At 36.3% G+C, this 17,627-nt stretch overlaps 1 protein-coding gene across 1 annotated transcript; it reads right to left on the bottom strand.

Annotated features, from left to right (window-relative positions):
• Positions 1-590: 590 nt before the first annotated feature.
• Positions 591-5,878, bottom strand: LOC18425089 (3-ketoacyl-CoA synthase 7). Its single transcript, XM_006829643.3, has 2 exons — positions 4,749-5,878; positions 591-1,466 (listed from the first exon to the last, which is right to left on the bottom strand). The coding sequence occupies exons 1-2, from the start codon at positions 5,397-5,399 to the stop codon at positions 762-764; spliced, it is 1,356 nt and encodes a 451-aa protein (XP_006829706.1). The 5' UTR covers positions 5,400-5,878; the 3' UTR covers positions 591-761.
• Positions 5,879-17,627: the final 11,749 nt, after the last annotated feature.

Raw genomic sequence — 17,627 nt, 5'->3', positions numbered from 1 at the left:
ATGTTCGCTGCTGTATTTATATAATTTCCCCGTTGTTTACTAAAGATCTCCTACCAAAGATAAATACGTAATTGCTTTATCTTTATAAAGACTAATCTTGCTAACCAAGAAAATCTTGCTAGATAGGGGAAACAAAACATGGAAACAAAACAACTTATTGGATATAGACTCTTATAAGGATAAGGAAAAAAAAAAAGCAAGATAAAAACAAGGACACTAATAAAAATAAGGCCTTTCCAAAAAAGAAAATAAAATGGACTGCTAAAACAAACAACTTTCTTAAAAATTAAAGAGGTTCTAGAAATAAAATAAATATTACGATATGATAACTACCCAATAATGTTTTCTTGCTAACGTCTTTTCTTTCGATCCCGATTTGACTGCTCTAGATAATCCATCGCGATAATTTCGACTGTATGACCTAGTCACCAAATCCAGCAACAATATAAGTCCAAGATAAATTTGGACATGAAATATCCTCTTACCGCATGGTTTACTTGTTGGGCTACCCTTTAACATATATTCCTAGATAAAATTCCAAAAGTACGCCCGGAGTCTAACCACACACATATTTACCCAAGTGAGCGAGCTTTGGAAGTAAAGGTTCTTATTCCACATAGAAACACCACCTTCCAACCTTCATACACATAACACTCATAATTTAGACCTCAGAGAGAGAGGGAGAGAATAGGGAAAGGAAGTACAGAGCACAGGCAAGGTAATGAAAACACACCGTAGGGAGACAGAGAGAAAGAGAGGGGTCAATGTTCTATGACTTGGGGTACATCGACTGGGTAGCGATCGATCCGATCCGACCATGCATTCTCCGGTCTCCCCTCCAAATCCGAAATGCATTTCCAGACCGCGCTGTTGCACTTAAACCCACTCCCAAACGCGATCTGCCATATCTTGTCCCCCCTCTTCACCTTCCCCTTTGCCTCCAAGTAGCACAACTCATACCATATCGACGAGGACGAGGTGTTCCCAAACCTAAACAATGTCATCTTAGATGCCTCCACTTGCTCTTTGCTAAGCTTCAAATTCTCCTCTATCGCATCGATCACTGCCCGACCTCCAGCATGTATACAAAAATGTTGGAAAGCACTGCCAAAGTTTGGAATGTACAATTGGGATTTAGCGGCCCATAGGGCCTTGCGAGCCGCAGAGAGCGCATAACGAGCTTGCTCGGTGAGGGGAAGAACGAGGGGACCGAGGGTGGCAATGTTGGTGCGCAGGGCATTGGCAGCAACATGGGGGAGGCCCCGGGAGAGGGCGACACCAACTGCCCCTTCTGTGTCTGTGTCCTGAAAGACGCAATGGTAGGCACGGTCATCTGCGCCCATGTGGGTGCGAACCAGATGTTGGAGCTTGTACTTGGCGGAGGGCCGGTTCTGGCGACGGTTCGAGAGGAGAATGGCCGCGCCGCCCATTCGAAAGAGGCAGTTGGTCACTAACATGGACTTCTCCTGGAACAAAACACCATGGTAGCATCATATTTAGCAAAAGTGCTTCGTAGCGTGCTACATGTAGGATACAAATAAGAAGGTGAATGTGATTTCAAATACAGCATATGCTAAATGTAGTATGAAAATAGAATACTTCACGCAAATTTATTTCCTTCAACTCACAATGGGGGCCTTCAGTGCCGAAGGTTTCATTTCTTATCATTACATGTAGCATTCGTGATACTGTTATATTTAGTGTTTAAAACAACGATGCAGTTTCTTTATGGAAAACAAAGTAACTCCTCACCTTGAATCCTCATAAAGCACTTTGGACGTCAAAAATCTCAATGATGACTCCAAAATTAATTTCCCACACTAATTATCAAATTTGAAGTTAAAAAAATAGTCCAGATCTTTTGGATAACGTGTTTTTATGGCAAAATAAACGGTTTAGACAATGTGTTATAATATACACTATTTTTAAGATTTAAAATGTTTATTTTTTCACAACTATAATGGTCAAGGTTAAGATGATCAATTTAAAAGTTTTTTCGATTAGTTTTGTGGTGAGGTTTTACTTACTTTGATAAGCAGCCCTATGAAGATGTTTTCCTTAGAAAAAGGACAAAACTACTAGAACCGACCGGTTTGGATCACAAGCAGGGGCAATTGGTTCCATCAAAATATTAGAGAAAGAACCGACTGATTATGTTAGAGAACTGCGTCCACCTTTTATTTTTACTTTCTTTTTAAATTTTTTTGTTCTCAAACCCATCAAAATATTAGAGAAAGAACCGACTGATTATGTTAGAGAACTGCGTCCACCTTTTATTTTTACTTTCTTTTTAAATTTTTTTGTTCTCAAAATTTTTCAATTTTTATTGGCCCGTTCATGTGTCCGGATCGCCGATCCAAACCAACCATCTGCTGAACCCGACCTATTTTCCAATGGGGGATCAAGGTCACCAATCCATTTTTTAAACCTTGGTTAAATGGAAAATGCCGACCTGAATCCATATCATCTTCATAATCACTCGGAACCAGGTGGTCTGCAGTTTCGGATGTGAGGAATTGAACACTCACTGGGGCTTCAGGAGAATGTCTGATTTAGAGTTCATTATAGTGAAGCAATTCACTGTATGGACTTCCGAGTCTGGCCAAGTCTGGTATGAAACCTCATTTTTGGGGCTGAAATGGACGAACGTGATTCAATCGTAATTTTATCGGAACTATGGATCTTCAATTTCGTAGCAAATCATGAAATTTAGCATTGAAATGGACGAAATGTGCACGAATTTTGCAAAAAAATTCTTCTTATCAGTTATTTTGAAGATAAACTTGAATTTTGTTAGGAAACAAGTGAAATTTGCATGAATTTTTGCAGAAATGTTTCTCTCTCTAAACTATGATGTGTTATTGTACAAAAACTGTCGGAAGAATTTTGCGTAAAAATGGGCCAAATTTGCTGAAATGCACTTTCACGTGATTCCTTTAAAAGGTCTATCTCTCTGAATGGCAAAAAAATGGCAGATTATTCTTGGTGTTCCAAACTGCATTAGAATCAAGCCAATTGTTGTAATAATCAAGGATTCCGGGGTTTTATTGAATCTCTTGCCAAGAAACAAATAGGAGAAGATACAAAGTGGATAGAGATTGTGTACCAATGTTTAGGAACTTGACTTGGGCCCTGCTCGAGCCGAGTAACTCGAACGCGTCTCGTAGTGTAAGGGAAAAAAACAACAAACTCCTAAAAATAATCAAAAACATTTTTAAGGACAAAATAAAAATATAAAGTCGAAATAAACTGTAAACAACATTGAAAGTCCAAATAAGATAAAAAAATATTTAAAACATGATTTAGACAAAAATTGATTTATAGCTGATTTCAAAAAAAATCCAAAACAAGAGAAAAATATAAAGGAAAATTTACAACAATACTTATAAAAGATGAATTATTCAACAATTAACTCATTTGGAACTATACCAACTTAAATTATTTTTCCAAATATAATATGTGACAAGAAACACTCACAAATCAACATAAAAAAGATTAGGGTGATTATAAAAATGTTACCCTTTTCAAAACTTCGAAACATATCCAAATTCTTTAACATTTACATATATGCCAATTCATGTGATGGTTTTTTTTTTTTTTGCCAAAAATACCCTTAATGTTTTTATTAGAATCATAATGTTCCAAGGCCCATTGATTCGACTTCATGATGTGTTACCATACTATTAATGTGGTGATGCTTATTTCAATATTATTAGTACTGTCATACTCGCTAACATGAACGGTGAGGACATACCACTAATAGTGCCATGTCACTAATAAATAGTAAATATGAACAGTGAGTATCGGTCTATGTAGTAAGTATGAATAGTGACTATCATTGCACTAGTAGTACCATAACACTCACTATTGGATACTTATTGAATAGTGAACGTACTATCTATTGGGAACTATCATGGCACCGTGATACTCACTCTATTAATCCCGTGATACAATTGATATTAGTGGGTATCATGCACTAGCAATGCCATAATAAGCTTCATGTCATTAACAGTGTCGTGATGCGTTGTGGCCATCGATGGATCGACACGGTTCTAAAACGAACCATGTAAGTGTATTTTTTAAAAAATCTAAACCATCACTCGAAAGGGTATGGGTGTAGATTTCAAAAAATTTGAGTGTGTTTCAAATTTTTGGGAAAAAAAAGAAGATATCTTTTATAATTATTCAAAAGATTAAACATACACAAGAGGTACATTGATTTTACCATTGAACATAAATTTTTATATAACCTCGAGTTTTACCGTAGTACTTTTGGCAATAAGTGGACTCTGGGTAACTCGGCCGAGTCAACTGCCAGACCCAAAAGGCCAAAAAGATACTTCAAAATCGAAAATTGTTGAGGGAGAGAGAAATTGGGGTGGAGGAGAGTTGGGGGGCTTTGAGTAGGGGAAGAAGAAAGCATAGAGGTGGTCAACTGGAGAGCAAGAAGGAAAATTATTTGGAAAAATGAAGGTCTGAGGCAAATTTCTCAGAGCCCACATGAGTGAAAAAAACAGAAAAGAAAAAAAAAAGAACTAGACAAAGTCACAAATCACTATGAGTATTTGAGGGTTGGAATCAGTGGTCCAAACCGAGGATCTGCGGGAGCCCGAGTTGGCACCATAGGCTAAGTCTATTTAGTGCTAAAACTTCTTTCATATTTGTTAGTGAGTGTCGGACCGGTTGGCCTTGTCTTGATAACTATGGTTGATTCTGTAGACATATATAAGACATGTGTTTTGACAAACCTTGCCAGTGTAGCCATTAGAGCTAAGGATCTCCATGCTGACCACAAGTGCCAAGGAGTTGGTATGCACCCCGAGGAGGTCTCTTGCCAGGCTTATGGAGAGGAGCCCTGCACTGCACCCCATCCCAGCAAGACTAAAGGTTTTCACATTGCTCCTCATCCCAAATCGGTTCACCACCATGGCCGAGAACGAGGGGGTATGACAATATAGACTACAGTTAGTCACCAGAATGTCTATACATTTGGGGCTCACACGATTGCTAGTCAGTACTTCTTCGATTATGGGAAAGGCCACCATTTTGAGTTCTTCTAAACCACCCGTTACAGAATGATCAGCAGGCAAGTGACTAATGGTCGGGGGCATGCATGTCTCGTATCCGAGCCCTGAACGTTCCAAAACTTTTTCCTGGAATTCAATGCTCGCCGAGTCCCATGCCTCATTAAGCACTGTGTGCTCCATGAATGTGGACATTGGAATTCGGTACATGTCGGGTGGCCGATAGCAGCAAAAATCGATGAGGTAGACCTGCTTTCGTCCCCACAATGCATACACTGCTAGCGCTAAGAGGCATGCCGCTACCAGATAGTAGGCATATGTGATCTGCGGCACTGAATTCGGGACTAATGATCTTGCTAGATGGCTGGGATTCATGGCTGATTTGAAAAGAAGCAGCAACAAAGTGGAAAAGTTCAAGAGAATTTGGGAGATGAGTGTTGTCTGCCTCTCTTAAACGAATGGAGAGAGTATGTGTGGTTTCGTATGGTTTGGTGGTTTGTTTTGACAGAGAGTTATCATGATGCGGGGTTTTCTTTTGCTGAATGCATAACTACCGGAGAACTTTGAGGGCCATGCCAAAGGCACCTGTTAACACTTCTTTAAAAAAAAGTCACGGTAACTATAGCATGATACATGTAGTAGGACGGAATATATTGCTAGGATCACCTACACCATCATTTATCAGGATCGGTCTTATTCACAGATCCTCCATTGTAGCACTTTATTTTTCGTGGAAGAACAGGTCATCTCGACCTTGTAATGTGCGCAATGGATTATAGAGGTGACATGTAGAATACAGATTTATCATACTTCTTATATGCTACATGGCTTATAGTTTACATCCCAAAATGTTCATTTGCTGCATGTTTAGCCGTAATGATTTTATTATTATTTTTTATTCTTGAGCAATTTACATACGGAACCTAAAATTTTACATCAATTACAAAATGTTCCACTTATGTACGGAAATTACAAAGAAGGTCGGTCAACCCATTTTTTTTATTATTATTTTTAAAATTGCCCCTCAATCAACCCAAATTTTGAATTTTTTTTTTTTTTTTTTCGATAGTACGGCAGTGCCCAAGCTTTATGGTACAGCCCTACTAACGAGAGAACAAAAAAAAAACTAAAAAAAATTAAAAAGTTAAAATTCTGGTTGATCAAAGGGAAATTTTGGATAAAAAAAAAGGGTTGACCGACTTTTTTTTGTAATTTCCACATATATAAGTGGAGTATTTGTATTTTACTTAAAATTTTAGAGTCAGTACGTAAATGGCTCTTTTTTTTTTTCATATTTGGAAACGATGAAGAGCTCTTTTTAGTATTTGACAAAATGGTTGTGCTCTAGGAGTTGTGCCAATGAGGCTCGAGCTTGTCGTGCCACTCGAGAATGTATGTGGGGAGGTCTCATGCCCTGCAAGTTCGTGCGGGAGGAGGTGTTGCCTCGCTCCTAAGGTACAGCCAAAAGCCTTTCCCAGCCTGGGGTGGTGGGATGGTCATGGCCTCCAGCCTCAACCCAACATGAAAGAGTTAGCCAGACCTGCCCATGTCATGACACTAGAGACCAAGAAACGACCCACTGAGCCCGTAAGGTGAGGTGCTTATGCACCAAGGAGCAAGGGTGGGGAGTGCTACTCCTAGGTTTGTATACCTAAAGATGATGATGAAAATGGGGACCATCATTTTTCATTGTGCTTTTACTTCTTCTATTTCGGAGTGGGCTTTAAAGCTTATGGGTATGCAATTAACACTACCTGATAGCACATGGATATGACGGATTTGTCAAAGTGTGGACAAGTGATTTCGGCGTTAAAGAGAGGATATTAAATAGTTTGTGGAAATCTCACATTCTATTGAATTTGAAGGAGATTGTCAACAATTATATTGTGTGCTTCAGACGAGAAGGAAGGTGGAAATTGCCTTTGCCTGGTTGTATCAAAATGAATTTTGTTGGGAGTTCTCTTTGGAATCCAGGCTTGGCGGGGATCGATGGAGTTATTGGGAACCCATACGGATTTCTTTTATTCTTCTATGTTGGCCCTTTGTGGTTTTTTTATTTCTAATATTGCAAAATTCACTGATTTTATGCAAGGGCCGAAATTAAAGAAAGAGAGGGGATTAGGTAGCTATTGTGTGGTGGAAGAAGATTCCCAAAATGGTATTAACTAACGTAATAGGATCAGAAAGCCTCCTTATTTATGCCTATTTGGGCACAAGTGTTGGACTTATCTTAAGATTTGGTGGCATCCTTTCAGCATGCCTATAGAGAAGCCAATGATGTTGCTCGCGGTTTGGCGAAAAGGGGGATTTACTTTGGTAGCCTTGTAATCTCTTATGATATTGTTTTTTGAACACGTTGTAATGCTGTATGATCAAAATAAAATAAAAAAAATTATACAAAAGAACATTGGGAGAGAGAGGTAAAAAAAAAAAAAAAAAAAATCTTAGAGAGTTTTGGCTTTGATTCCAATAAATTTGGTAGGGCTTTTGTACTTAAAACATTTTTTTTGGGAGAAAGTTGAACACTCGAGCACTTTAACGGGTTGAATTTCAAAAGACGACAATAGAAGGTCACCTTCTTGCTTACGACACTCCTTACATAGTTACCGAATCTATACCTGCATCACCACCACCATCCGATGAGCAAATTCAAGCCTACAACAGATGGATGGAGAATGACTACATTTACAAAGGGTATATCCTCAACACTTTGACGGATCCGATTTATGACATGTATGCAACAATGGCCACAGCGAGAGAGCTATGGAAGCTCCTTGAAACGAAATACCTTACTGAAGAATCAGGTAACAAAAGGTTTCTCATTTCTGATTTTCTGGACTATAAATTCATTGAAAACAAGCCAATTATTTCTCAAGTGTATGAGTTGCAACTTGTGGTCAATGAACTTAAATATTGTGGAATTCCTTGGATGAATTTTTTCTAGTAGGCTCTATTATTCATAAGCTACTCCCATCTTGGAAAGAATATTAAAAGACAATAAAACATAAAAAAAAGTGAACTTTGATTTGGTTCAACTTCAAAGATCTCTTCGAATTGAAGAAGAGAATAGACTTCTAGAAAATAAAAAACTCTAAATTTTCATAGTAAGGCAAATATTGTTGTGTGCTCAATACATCAAGAAACCTCTCTTTCCCAAGGTCCATAATGCCTATTCTAAAGACCAAAAATCTATTGCCAACAAAATCCAAGAAAAACCTCTTTTTAAGTATGTGGAAAATTGGGACACTATTCAAGAGAGTGCCGACACTGAAAATTACTCAAACGGCCTAGAGATCAAGTGAACATAACCGCTTGATGAAAATTTTGTGGCACCGATTATTGAAGTAAACATGATCAATAAAGATAATAGATAGTGAATCTATTCATGTGTTTAATAATAGAGATCACTTTAAGACATTTGCACCAGTGGGTGATAATAATTTGGTTCAACTTGGAACCCAGATTATGGCAAAATGCTTGGAAAGAGTCCAGTGGAACTAAAATTTAGTTCGAACAAAGTTCTTACCTTGGAAAATATGAATTACATACAGGATATAAGAAGAAACCATGTCTCCGGATGTATCGGCTTTAAAATGGCAATTGGGTCTGATAAACTCATTTTGACCACTAGAGTATTTGTTGGGAAGGGTTACTCTTGTGATGGGATGCTTAAATTTGATTTAGTTAAATGAATAAATAAGTTTCCTGCTTATATTATGATTTCTTGTAATGTGTGGCATGGTATATTATGACATGTTAATTATGCTTCTATTAAATCTTTAGTTACGTAGGTTTGATTTCTAATTATGATGAATTATCTAAAGAAAAATGTGAAGTATATGGACATGCTAAAATGACTAGAAAATAATTTCCTTCAATAGAAAGAAATAATGAATTGTTAGGACATATACATAGTGATATATGTGATTTAAATAATGTCCTAATTAGAGGTGGTAAAAGATATTTCATTACATTTATTGACGATTTCTCGAGATATGTTTATGTTTACTTGCTTAGACAAAAACATATGGCTTTCGCAAATTTTAAAGTTTTCAAAGCAGAAGTGGAAATTAACTTAGCAAAAAAATTAAAATTTAAGAAGTGATAGGAGTAGAGGGTAGTTATCAAATGATTTTAATGAATTCTGTGAAAATAATGGCATTACATCAAGTGATTGCCCCTTATACTCCTCGACAAAAGTAGAGTAGCAGAAAAGAAAAATAGAACTTTAGTAGAAATAGTAAATGCAATGCTTACTGCTTCATTTTTGCCATTAAATTTATAGAGTTGAGTATACTAAGATCCTTTATGAACTTTAGTTCAATAGAAAACCTTCTTTAAACTTTCTTAAAATATGGTGTTGCCTTGTATATGTTAGACTTCCATATCATAAAAGAAATAAATTAGGTCCTACAACCTCTAAATGTGTGTTTGTGGGATATTCACAAAATAGTAAAATATATAGATTTTTTTATCTAAATTCTAATGCAATAATGGAATCTAAAGATATTGAATTTTTTGAAAATTTCACTTGTAAAAGTAAATTAAATAAAACAAGTAGCATACAAAATAAAAATAATCATAATGTTGACGAAGAGCATGTAGAAAATAATGTTAATGAGAAAATTGAACCAAGAAGAAGTAAAAGAATTAGATGTGATCCATCTTACAACTTTGAACCAAATTTTTACATTTATCTAATTGAGGCTACTCAAAATAAAATATTAAATTCAATACCCATAATATCAAATGTGGAAGAAGATCTTACATCAATAAGTGAAGCCTTGGCATCTCAAGAAGCAATTTTTTGAAGAGAAGGTGTAAATAAGAAAATGGATTCTGTAATGGCAAATATTATTTGGAAATTAATAAACCTTCCACCTGAATCTAAACCCAAAGGTTGTAAATGGATATTTAAAAGCAAACGTAATCATGAGGCTCCTATTAACAAATAGAAAGCAAGATTAGTTGCTAAAGGACTTAAACTAAAAGAAGGTATCAATTATTTTGACACATATACACCTGTAGCAAGAATTGTTATTATTAGATTGCTCTTAGCAATAATCTATGTCAACCATCTAATCATACATCTCTTTCTTAAATAGTGAATTAGATGAAGAAATCTATATGGAACAACTTGAAGAGTTCGTAATATTTGATCATGAGAACAAATTTTTTAAATTAATTAAATCTCTTTATGGACTTAAACAGGCACCTAAATCATGGCATAAAAATATGACAATATCAAATGGTTTTAAGATAAATGAGGTTGATAAATGTGTACATAATAAGTAATTAAATTTTATGTGTCATAATTTATCTATATATAAATAATATTATTTTTAGCACTAATCTAGAAATTGTGGCGGAAACTAAAAGATTCCTCACATCTAATTTCAATATGAAAGATTTAGGAGAGGCTACTGTGATGTTTGATATCAAAATAAAGAGAAAAGAAAAAAATTAATCTTGAGTCAATCTCACTACATTAAAAACATGCTCAAAAAGTTTGAGCATACTGATAGTAAGTCAGTCTCTACTCCGATATATCATCATATTAAATTAAAGAAAAATGATAGGAGATGTATATCTCAAATTGAATATGGTAAGTAATTGGCAGTTTAATATATGCAATGATCAGCACGAAGCCTGACATTGTATATGTGGTGAGCAAACTTAGTAGATATACAAGTTTCTCAGGTAGAGAGCATTGGAATGTTATATCTCAAGTATTAAGATATTTAAAAAGAACTATCAATTATGGCATAAAAGCTGTGGGTTATTCTGAAGTATTGGAATGGTATAATGATACTAATTGAGACAAAGAAATTCAAGATTCAAACATCGGGATGGATTTTTACACTAGTGCGTGGTACAATATCTTGGGGCCAAATATATAAACATGTATTTCACCATCTATTATGGAGTTCGATATTATTGCTTTAGACAATCGGTAAAGAGGTAAAATGGCTAAAAAAACTAGGGAAAAATTGTAAACACCCCCCCCCTAGCAAATGCCCCACTATGCAAAAAGTTAATTTTTTTTGACAAAAATACCCTTCCCTAGTATAACAAATCATTTTCGGGTCCCAATTAAAGGAAACGCCGGACGGCACTTGTACAACGTCGAACTGCTTACTTCAAAATGCCAAACTGCTACTTCAAAATGCCGGACTGCCCCTTCAAAATGCCGAACCACCATATCAAAACGCTAAACTGCCCCTTCAAAATGCCGGACCACAACTTCAAAATGTCGGACCGCCCATTGCAACAAAAAATAATTGCTTGACTGCCACTATGAAACGCTAGACTGCTACCATGAAACACGCCGAACAGCCACCATGAAATGCCGAACCAGCCATTACAGCAAAAATAATTGCCGAACCACCTGTTCAAAATGTCGGACCGCCCTCTCCAATGAAAATAATTTGTTATGTGAGGGAAGGGTATTTTCGTCCAAAAAATGAACTTTTGTATGGGGGTATTTGCTAGGAAAAGTTGGGTGGGGCATAAAGTATGTAAAAAGTCTATTTTGGGGGGGTTTTCACAATTTTCCCAAAAAACTTGTTATATAATATTCACATATGGCTAAGACCAATACCTACAATTACAATATAGTGTGATAATCAAGCTACTATTGCGAGAGCTTGTAATGATATATATAATGAAAAATTTACACATATTGCTAGAAGGCATAACTCCATTAAAATATTAATTGGAGATAGGGTGATTAGTGTCAAATAAGTAAGATCAAAAGAAAATTTAGCTGATCATTTGACAAAACGCCTTGCAAGGGATCACATTAGTAAGATGCCAAAATGAATAGCGCTAGAGTCCATTGAATAATCATCTACAATGAGAATCCAATCTAGTCTATTGAACCTCAAAATTTTAGGTTCAATGTGGTAAAAACAAATTGTACGTATGATTAGTTTGGTCACTAAACATCAAAATATTATAAGCACAAATTCTTAGAAAATCCATACTGTGGATAAGTTTAATGATGACTTGTATGTTAGTAGGTTGAATTATATTGTTAATATTGTCTATGGACTATATATAAATTGAAGTGTTGAACACTCTTGACAGACACACCTATGAAAATGTGGAAGTGAAACTGTTTCTTATGAGATGTGACTTGTCTCTAGAGCACTTATGAAATCAGGATATAAGCACAAGACCTAAATTGTGTGTGATATTATCAGTCTGTTAGATAAGCAACTTGGTTCAAAACTATATGCTACCACGGTACTTGATGGACTTTGTACTGTACACTCTAAGTAAATGTTCAAATCAAAAGATAAACTTTCATGGTATACAAATAATATGTTTCCGATATTTTTTTTATTATTTTGAAATAATAGAGGAAAATGTTGGTATTTTTGTTTGAAAAATAATTGTGTATTTTAAACAACATTATGTTTTTGTAGTTTTTCCTAAGCTATATTTTATAGAGAGAGAAAGTTGTAGGTTTTTTAATCCTACATTGAAGAGGAGAGAGTTAATTGTGTAATACTTTAAGTGTATGCATTCGCATGCCTTATATTCTTAATAGAAATGAGATAATGATGGTGCATGTACAAAGCACGCAAAGTATGCGACGTGCTCTTGGGCGTGCGAGGGCAAGGGCGTGGGCACAAGGACGCTTGATGACACACTTTGAACTTTGCACGCTCGCATCAGCGTGAGAGGCGCCCTACACTTGAGTACGTGTATGGCCTGAGGCTCGATATATTTTTGTGAGCTCAGCTCGTTTCGGTCATCTAATGATCATCCAGCCGTTGATATAATGGAGGCAAATGCAAGCTTGTAACAACAACCTTAATGAGGTGCATATAACTTGTAGCTATTGGTTGTGCATGTAACCACCATTACAATAATTGTGCAGCATCCGTATAACTCTATAATATAGGGTCTTTTTCTGATACATGATAGAGTTTTTTTTTTACATCCTTTTGCATCTCTCTTTGTACATCTTTCTCTATGATATTCCATTGAGTAAAACATAGCTCTATCTCTCTGTGTTTTTTTTTTTCTCTTTCTCTCTCTAAAACATCATAAGATTCTGATGCCTAGTGTGTGGGTTCCCACGTTCGGGTGCATAGAGCTTTGCAGCAAAAAAGAGACCTCTCTATTTTTTTGCATCCTGAGGACGAATTGCTCTTGTCATGCACACCAATTACGATATCGAAGGGGGATAAATATCATCTTGAGATAGCGCTCCTGTATACTCGAAACCAATAAGAGATCAAACTTCAATTTTCTGAAATTGGATTATATCTTGCTCATTTGTCACCTAACCAAAATTCAAACAAACATACCAATATTTTGAACCAAATGACAGACGATTTTCTTGCGAAATGAGACACTGAATGCAAGAATGTGGATTGGTTTTGATGTTCAAAATATTGAAAAAATCTCTCTTAAATGTGACTTTTGATCAAAAGAATGATTTTCGTGAGCTAAGATATTAGTTCGTGTCTAAATCGATCAAAATAAGAGTTTAGATTATTGCATATGGATTGTCGGTTAAAAATAAGAAATTGTATAATCCTTTTCTAAAGTTTTTCTTTTACTTTAAAAAAACAAAATGAAAGAGGTACGAGGTGACTTGTCCTATTACACGAACCTCCTTGGTATGGTGCCTGTTGAGAGCCCCAATTCAGAGTAGGCTCGGTGAGTTTTTGGACATATCCAAATAAAACAACCTGATTGAGGGTATTTTGAAGCAAAATAAAATCACCGAGACAGTTGATGTGGCTCCCAAGTTTTTTGGCCTTTCAAAAGGGCCTTTTTCTTGCCCAAATAAAACAATAAAAAAATAAGTCTGAACAGTGGCCGGCTAAGTGCAACCCCACCAGGAGTAAGTTGTATATACATCCAACATGATAACTACTCGAATTTCACAAGAATCATCAGAACTAGATACAGCCAAGGGAAATAATCTCAAATTAAGCTCAAAATCAGAAAATCCCTTTGAAATAGATTATAGAAAGGCCCTGGCTGGAAATGAAAAAAAAGCAGAGCTAGTAGTATGCTTAAGGTGATAATCAGACACGTCAGAAAAGAGCACCATCAAATTTTGGTCTCAAAATTGTAACCCGACCATCTAATCGTTAATCTACGGTATTTAAAGGCTACCCTTCCAAAATCATATTGATTCAACCATAGATGACCAAGATCCGGCCCCACAAAATTGGAAGTACAAAGGGGTAGCTAAATTGGTCTCCAATTTACAAAGGAAGCATATGCATTATGTGCTCGTTTGAAAAGACACAATGGAAAAGGCCCCAAATCTAATATTTCAACTCAATTGAATTTCCCACAAAAAAAAGAAAGAAATTCTTTCTTATGGAGGCCCATTCTGCAAACACTAATCTAACCATCTCAAACAATTCCTTCACACCCAAACACTTTGTCTTCAGAACATCTTCTAGTACGCTCCTTCCAAAGTTCCCATCCCACTGCACTTTTAACGATTCTCCACCACCTTTATCAACCTCCCTCAAATTTCACTGTGTGAACAAATCCATAGTTTACATGGGAAGGCTCAATAGCATCTCTAAATCACCTAATATCCAAAACCAGATTCTCTTTGTTAAAGAGCATTGTATTAACACATGATCAGTTGTTTCTTCAACTTCCTTCACAAAATGCAAACATTAGTAATTATTTTACCCCTTTTCCTTAAAACATCAATGGTACGCCTTCTTTAAACACATCAACCAAACAAAGCATCTCACCATATCCGGAACTAACAACTTCCAAACACAAGATAGTCTAGTTTCACTCACTTCCTATCATTAAATAATAGTGTAAGTCGAACTCATGGTGAACACCTCACATATTGATCAATCACCACTTCAAATTGCTTATTATAGCAGCATCGAATATCCCATGTAGTATTCTCTCCATAACCACTGACCATCTCTTTAATGTTTAGGCTTTTAGATGTAACTTTTCCAAATGATTTTGGAAATTGAACTTTGAGAAGTCTATCACTAATCCACTTTTGTTGCCAAAACCTTGGTTTTCTTTCATCACCTACCAATATTTTCATATTTCTTAAGAAAATCTCTGTGCATGGTACAATCCCTTTCCACATCCTTCTTATTAGCTCATTTAGCTACCAATCCATTATCTTTGTCAATCCCATATCTCTCCCCTCAAAATCACTCTCCACAATGGCTCCTCTTCATTTGCACATTGCCACCACTATTTAGTTATTCATTATTTTCAATCTCTTCACTCCCAAACAACCAATCTTTAATGGGGGTACACACCTTACTCTAGGCCACCAAATTAAACTTCTAGAACCTCCCTAACAGAACTTTCTCATAAGGCGTTCCAATTGTTTGACTATTACATTAGGCATCTTGTACAAGGAGATACTATAAATGGGTAGGTTAGACAGAGTTCCTTTTGCAAAAGTTAACCTCCTCCTGAGAGAGAAACTTGGACTTCAAAGATCAAATCTATATTGTATCCGCTTTACATAGGGTCCCATAAAGATCTAGACATACAAACATTAGTTAAAGATAATCAAGATACGTCAAAGGAAACTCTTCCACACCCCACATCCAACTATAACAGCAAAGTTACACACATCTTCATTTTTTACAAGCTACCCCAATAAAATGTTTTTTCTTTTCTTAGATTAATTTTCAGTGCCGAAACAATTTCAAAACATTTAAGAAATCTTTGAGTACAAGCACCACAAAATATCAATGTATCTTTCTTTTTTTTTTTTGACAAACATTCCAAATTTTATTAGATCATACTAAACAAAAGAGATTACATCGTTAGAGACCACAAGGGAAGGCAAAGATGCCCCACCCAGAATCCGCAAAAGCATTTGCTTCCCAAAAAACATGAAAGAAAGAAACAGACAGAGGGGCAGAGAGGTCCAAAATTTCCAGCCAGATTGACCACAATTTCCACGGGATGTGTAACTCCTTGTTGCACCAACCAATAGCATTTAAAGAATCCCCTTCAAAGATATAACTATTACCAATGTTGCAAGAGATAAACAGCTTTATCCCTTGCAGCAAGGAGGCAAGTTCTATATGGTTAGCTGTGGTAGAGCCTAATGGACCCGTAAATGAAAAGATGACCACTCCTTGCTCATTGCGTAAAACGCCGCTAATACCAGCTGGCCCATGGTTGCCTAACGAGCTTCTGTCGAAATTCAGCTTGAATGGACCAAGCTCCGGAAGAGACACAGTAGTTCCTCATTTGCATTCGTAAGTGCGACACAGTAGTTCCTCATTTCCCTTTAAATCCTCACAATAAACCATTCTCTTCAATCACTTTCAATATTACACTAAAACCTCCGGCCATGATAGTAACTAGAAAAGGGAAAAGAGGGCCCCCTTGTCTAATGCCTTCATTAGCTTTAAAAAAGCATTTCGATTTACTATTTATCATTATTGAAAGTGAGCACTAGATAAGCAACCTCAATCTATTTTTGCAACTTAGTCCTGAAGTGCATTCCTTCCATGATCTTACACAACCCCCCTTAATCCACTTTAACTAATGCTCTTTCCAAGTTCACTTTACATATGACCCTATGAATCCCCTAAATGATGGAAAAAACCTAACGGAAACCATTTCGTCCTGGAGAACTATTACCAAATATACTAAATACAGAATGTGATTTCAGTCTCGGAGAATGGCCTTTCCAAACATAATCTCCATTCAACAATCAACTTCTTAAATGGGACCATACTGAAGTCAACATCAAGGATATAAATTGAAGAAAATACAAAGTCAACATCAAGGATATAAATTGAAGAAAATACATTCCTATAATAATTGACAATCGCCGTTTCCAACCCCTCTTTATCATTGTAAGTAATATCTTAAATCTTCAGCCCTTGAATGATATCGATTCTTCTCCTAGTTTGTTGTGACCAGTGTTTCAAAAAGTGCTAGGCAACCCTTAGGAGGTCGAGGGTTTCCAGGCTGCCCAAAGCCTAGGCGGGCGCCCAGGCGGGCACCCAGAACCTGGGCAACCAAGTAAAAAAATATTTTTTTTTTGGGTTTTCTCTATCTAAAATAGCCTCTAATTGGTTTTAGGTTTCAAATGAACCTAAAACCCACAATTTTGCAATATTAAAAAATGATCCAAAAATATCTTGAAGGAGCTTCATTTCCTCCACCTCTAGGTGGGGTGCAAGCCCTGAGCAGCCGCCTAGACGGGTTCAAGCAGGCGCCTAGGGATATCCACCTAAGCAACCACCTAGGCACTGGGCGGTCCGCTTTTTGAAACAGCAGTGACGCGACAAAGTTTAGTAATTTTTTTCTTTTAACCAGTTCACCCTCGATCTTTATCTCAATGAAGCTCCTCGGCCCTCAAATGTTTCATGAGTTATTTATTGAACTCATTCCTTAATCTATCATTCTAATGTTCAAAGCTTCTTATCTACTGTTTAGAGGCATCTACCACCTTTTTATTATTATTATTATTATTTCCCCAATTCTTTTCCTAAAATCAGTATTACCTTCCTTCCTCCAAGACACTAACGTCTATTCTTTGAAACCGACACCAACCACTTGAATTATTTCATTCATCTTAATATCTATCCAACATATTTCAAATTT

This window comes from Amborella trichopoda, chromosome 4, assembly GCF_054954075.1.
Source record: "Amborella trichopoda isolate Santa Cruz 75 chromosome 4, AtrichopodaSantaCruz75HAP2 v2.0, whole genome shotgun sequence".
Lineage (NCBI taxonomy): Eukaryota > Viridiplantae > Streptophyta > Magnoliopsida > Amborellales > Amborellaceae > Amborella > Amborella trichopoda.
This window is presented reverse-complemented; position numbering and strand designations above follow the sequence as displayed.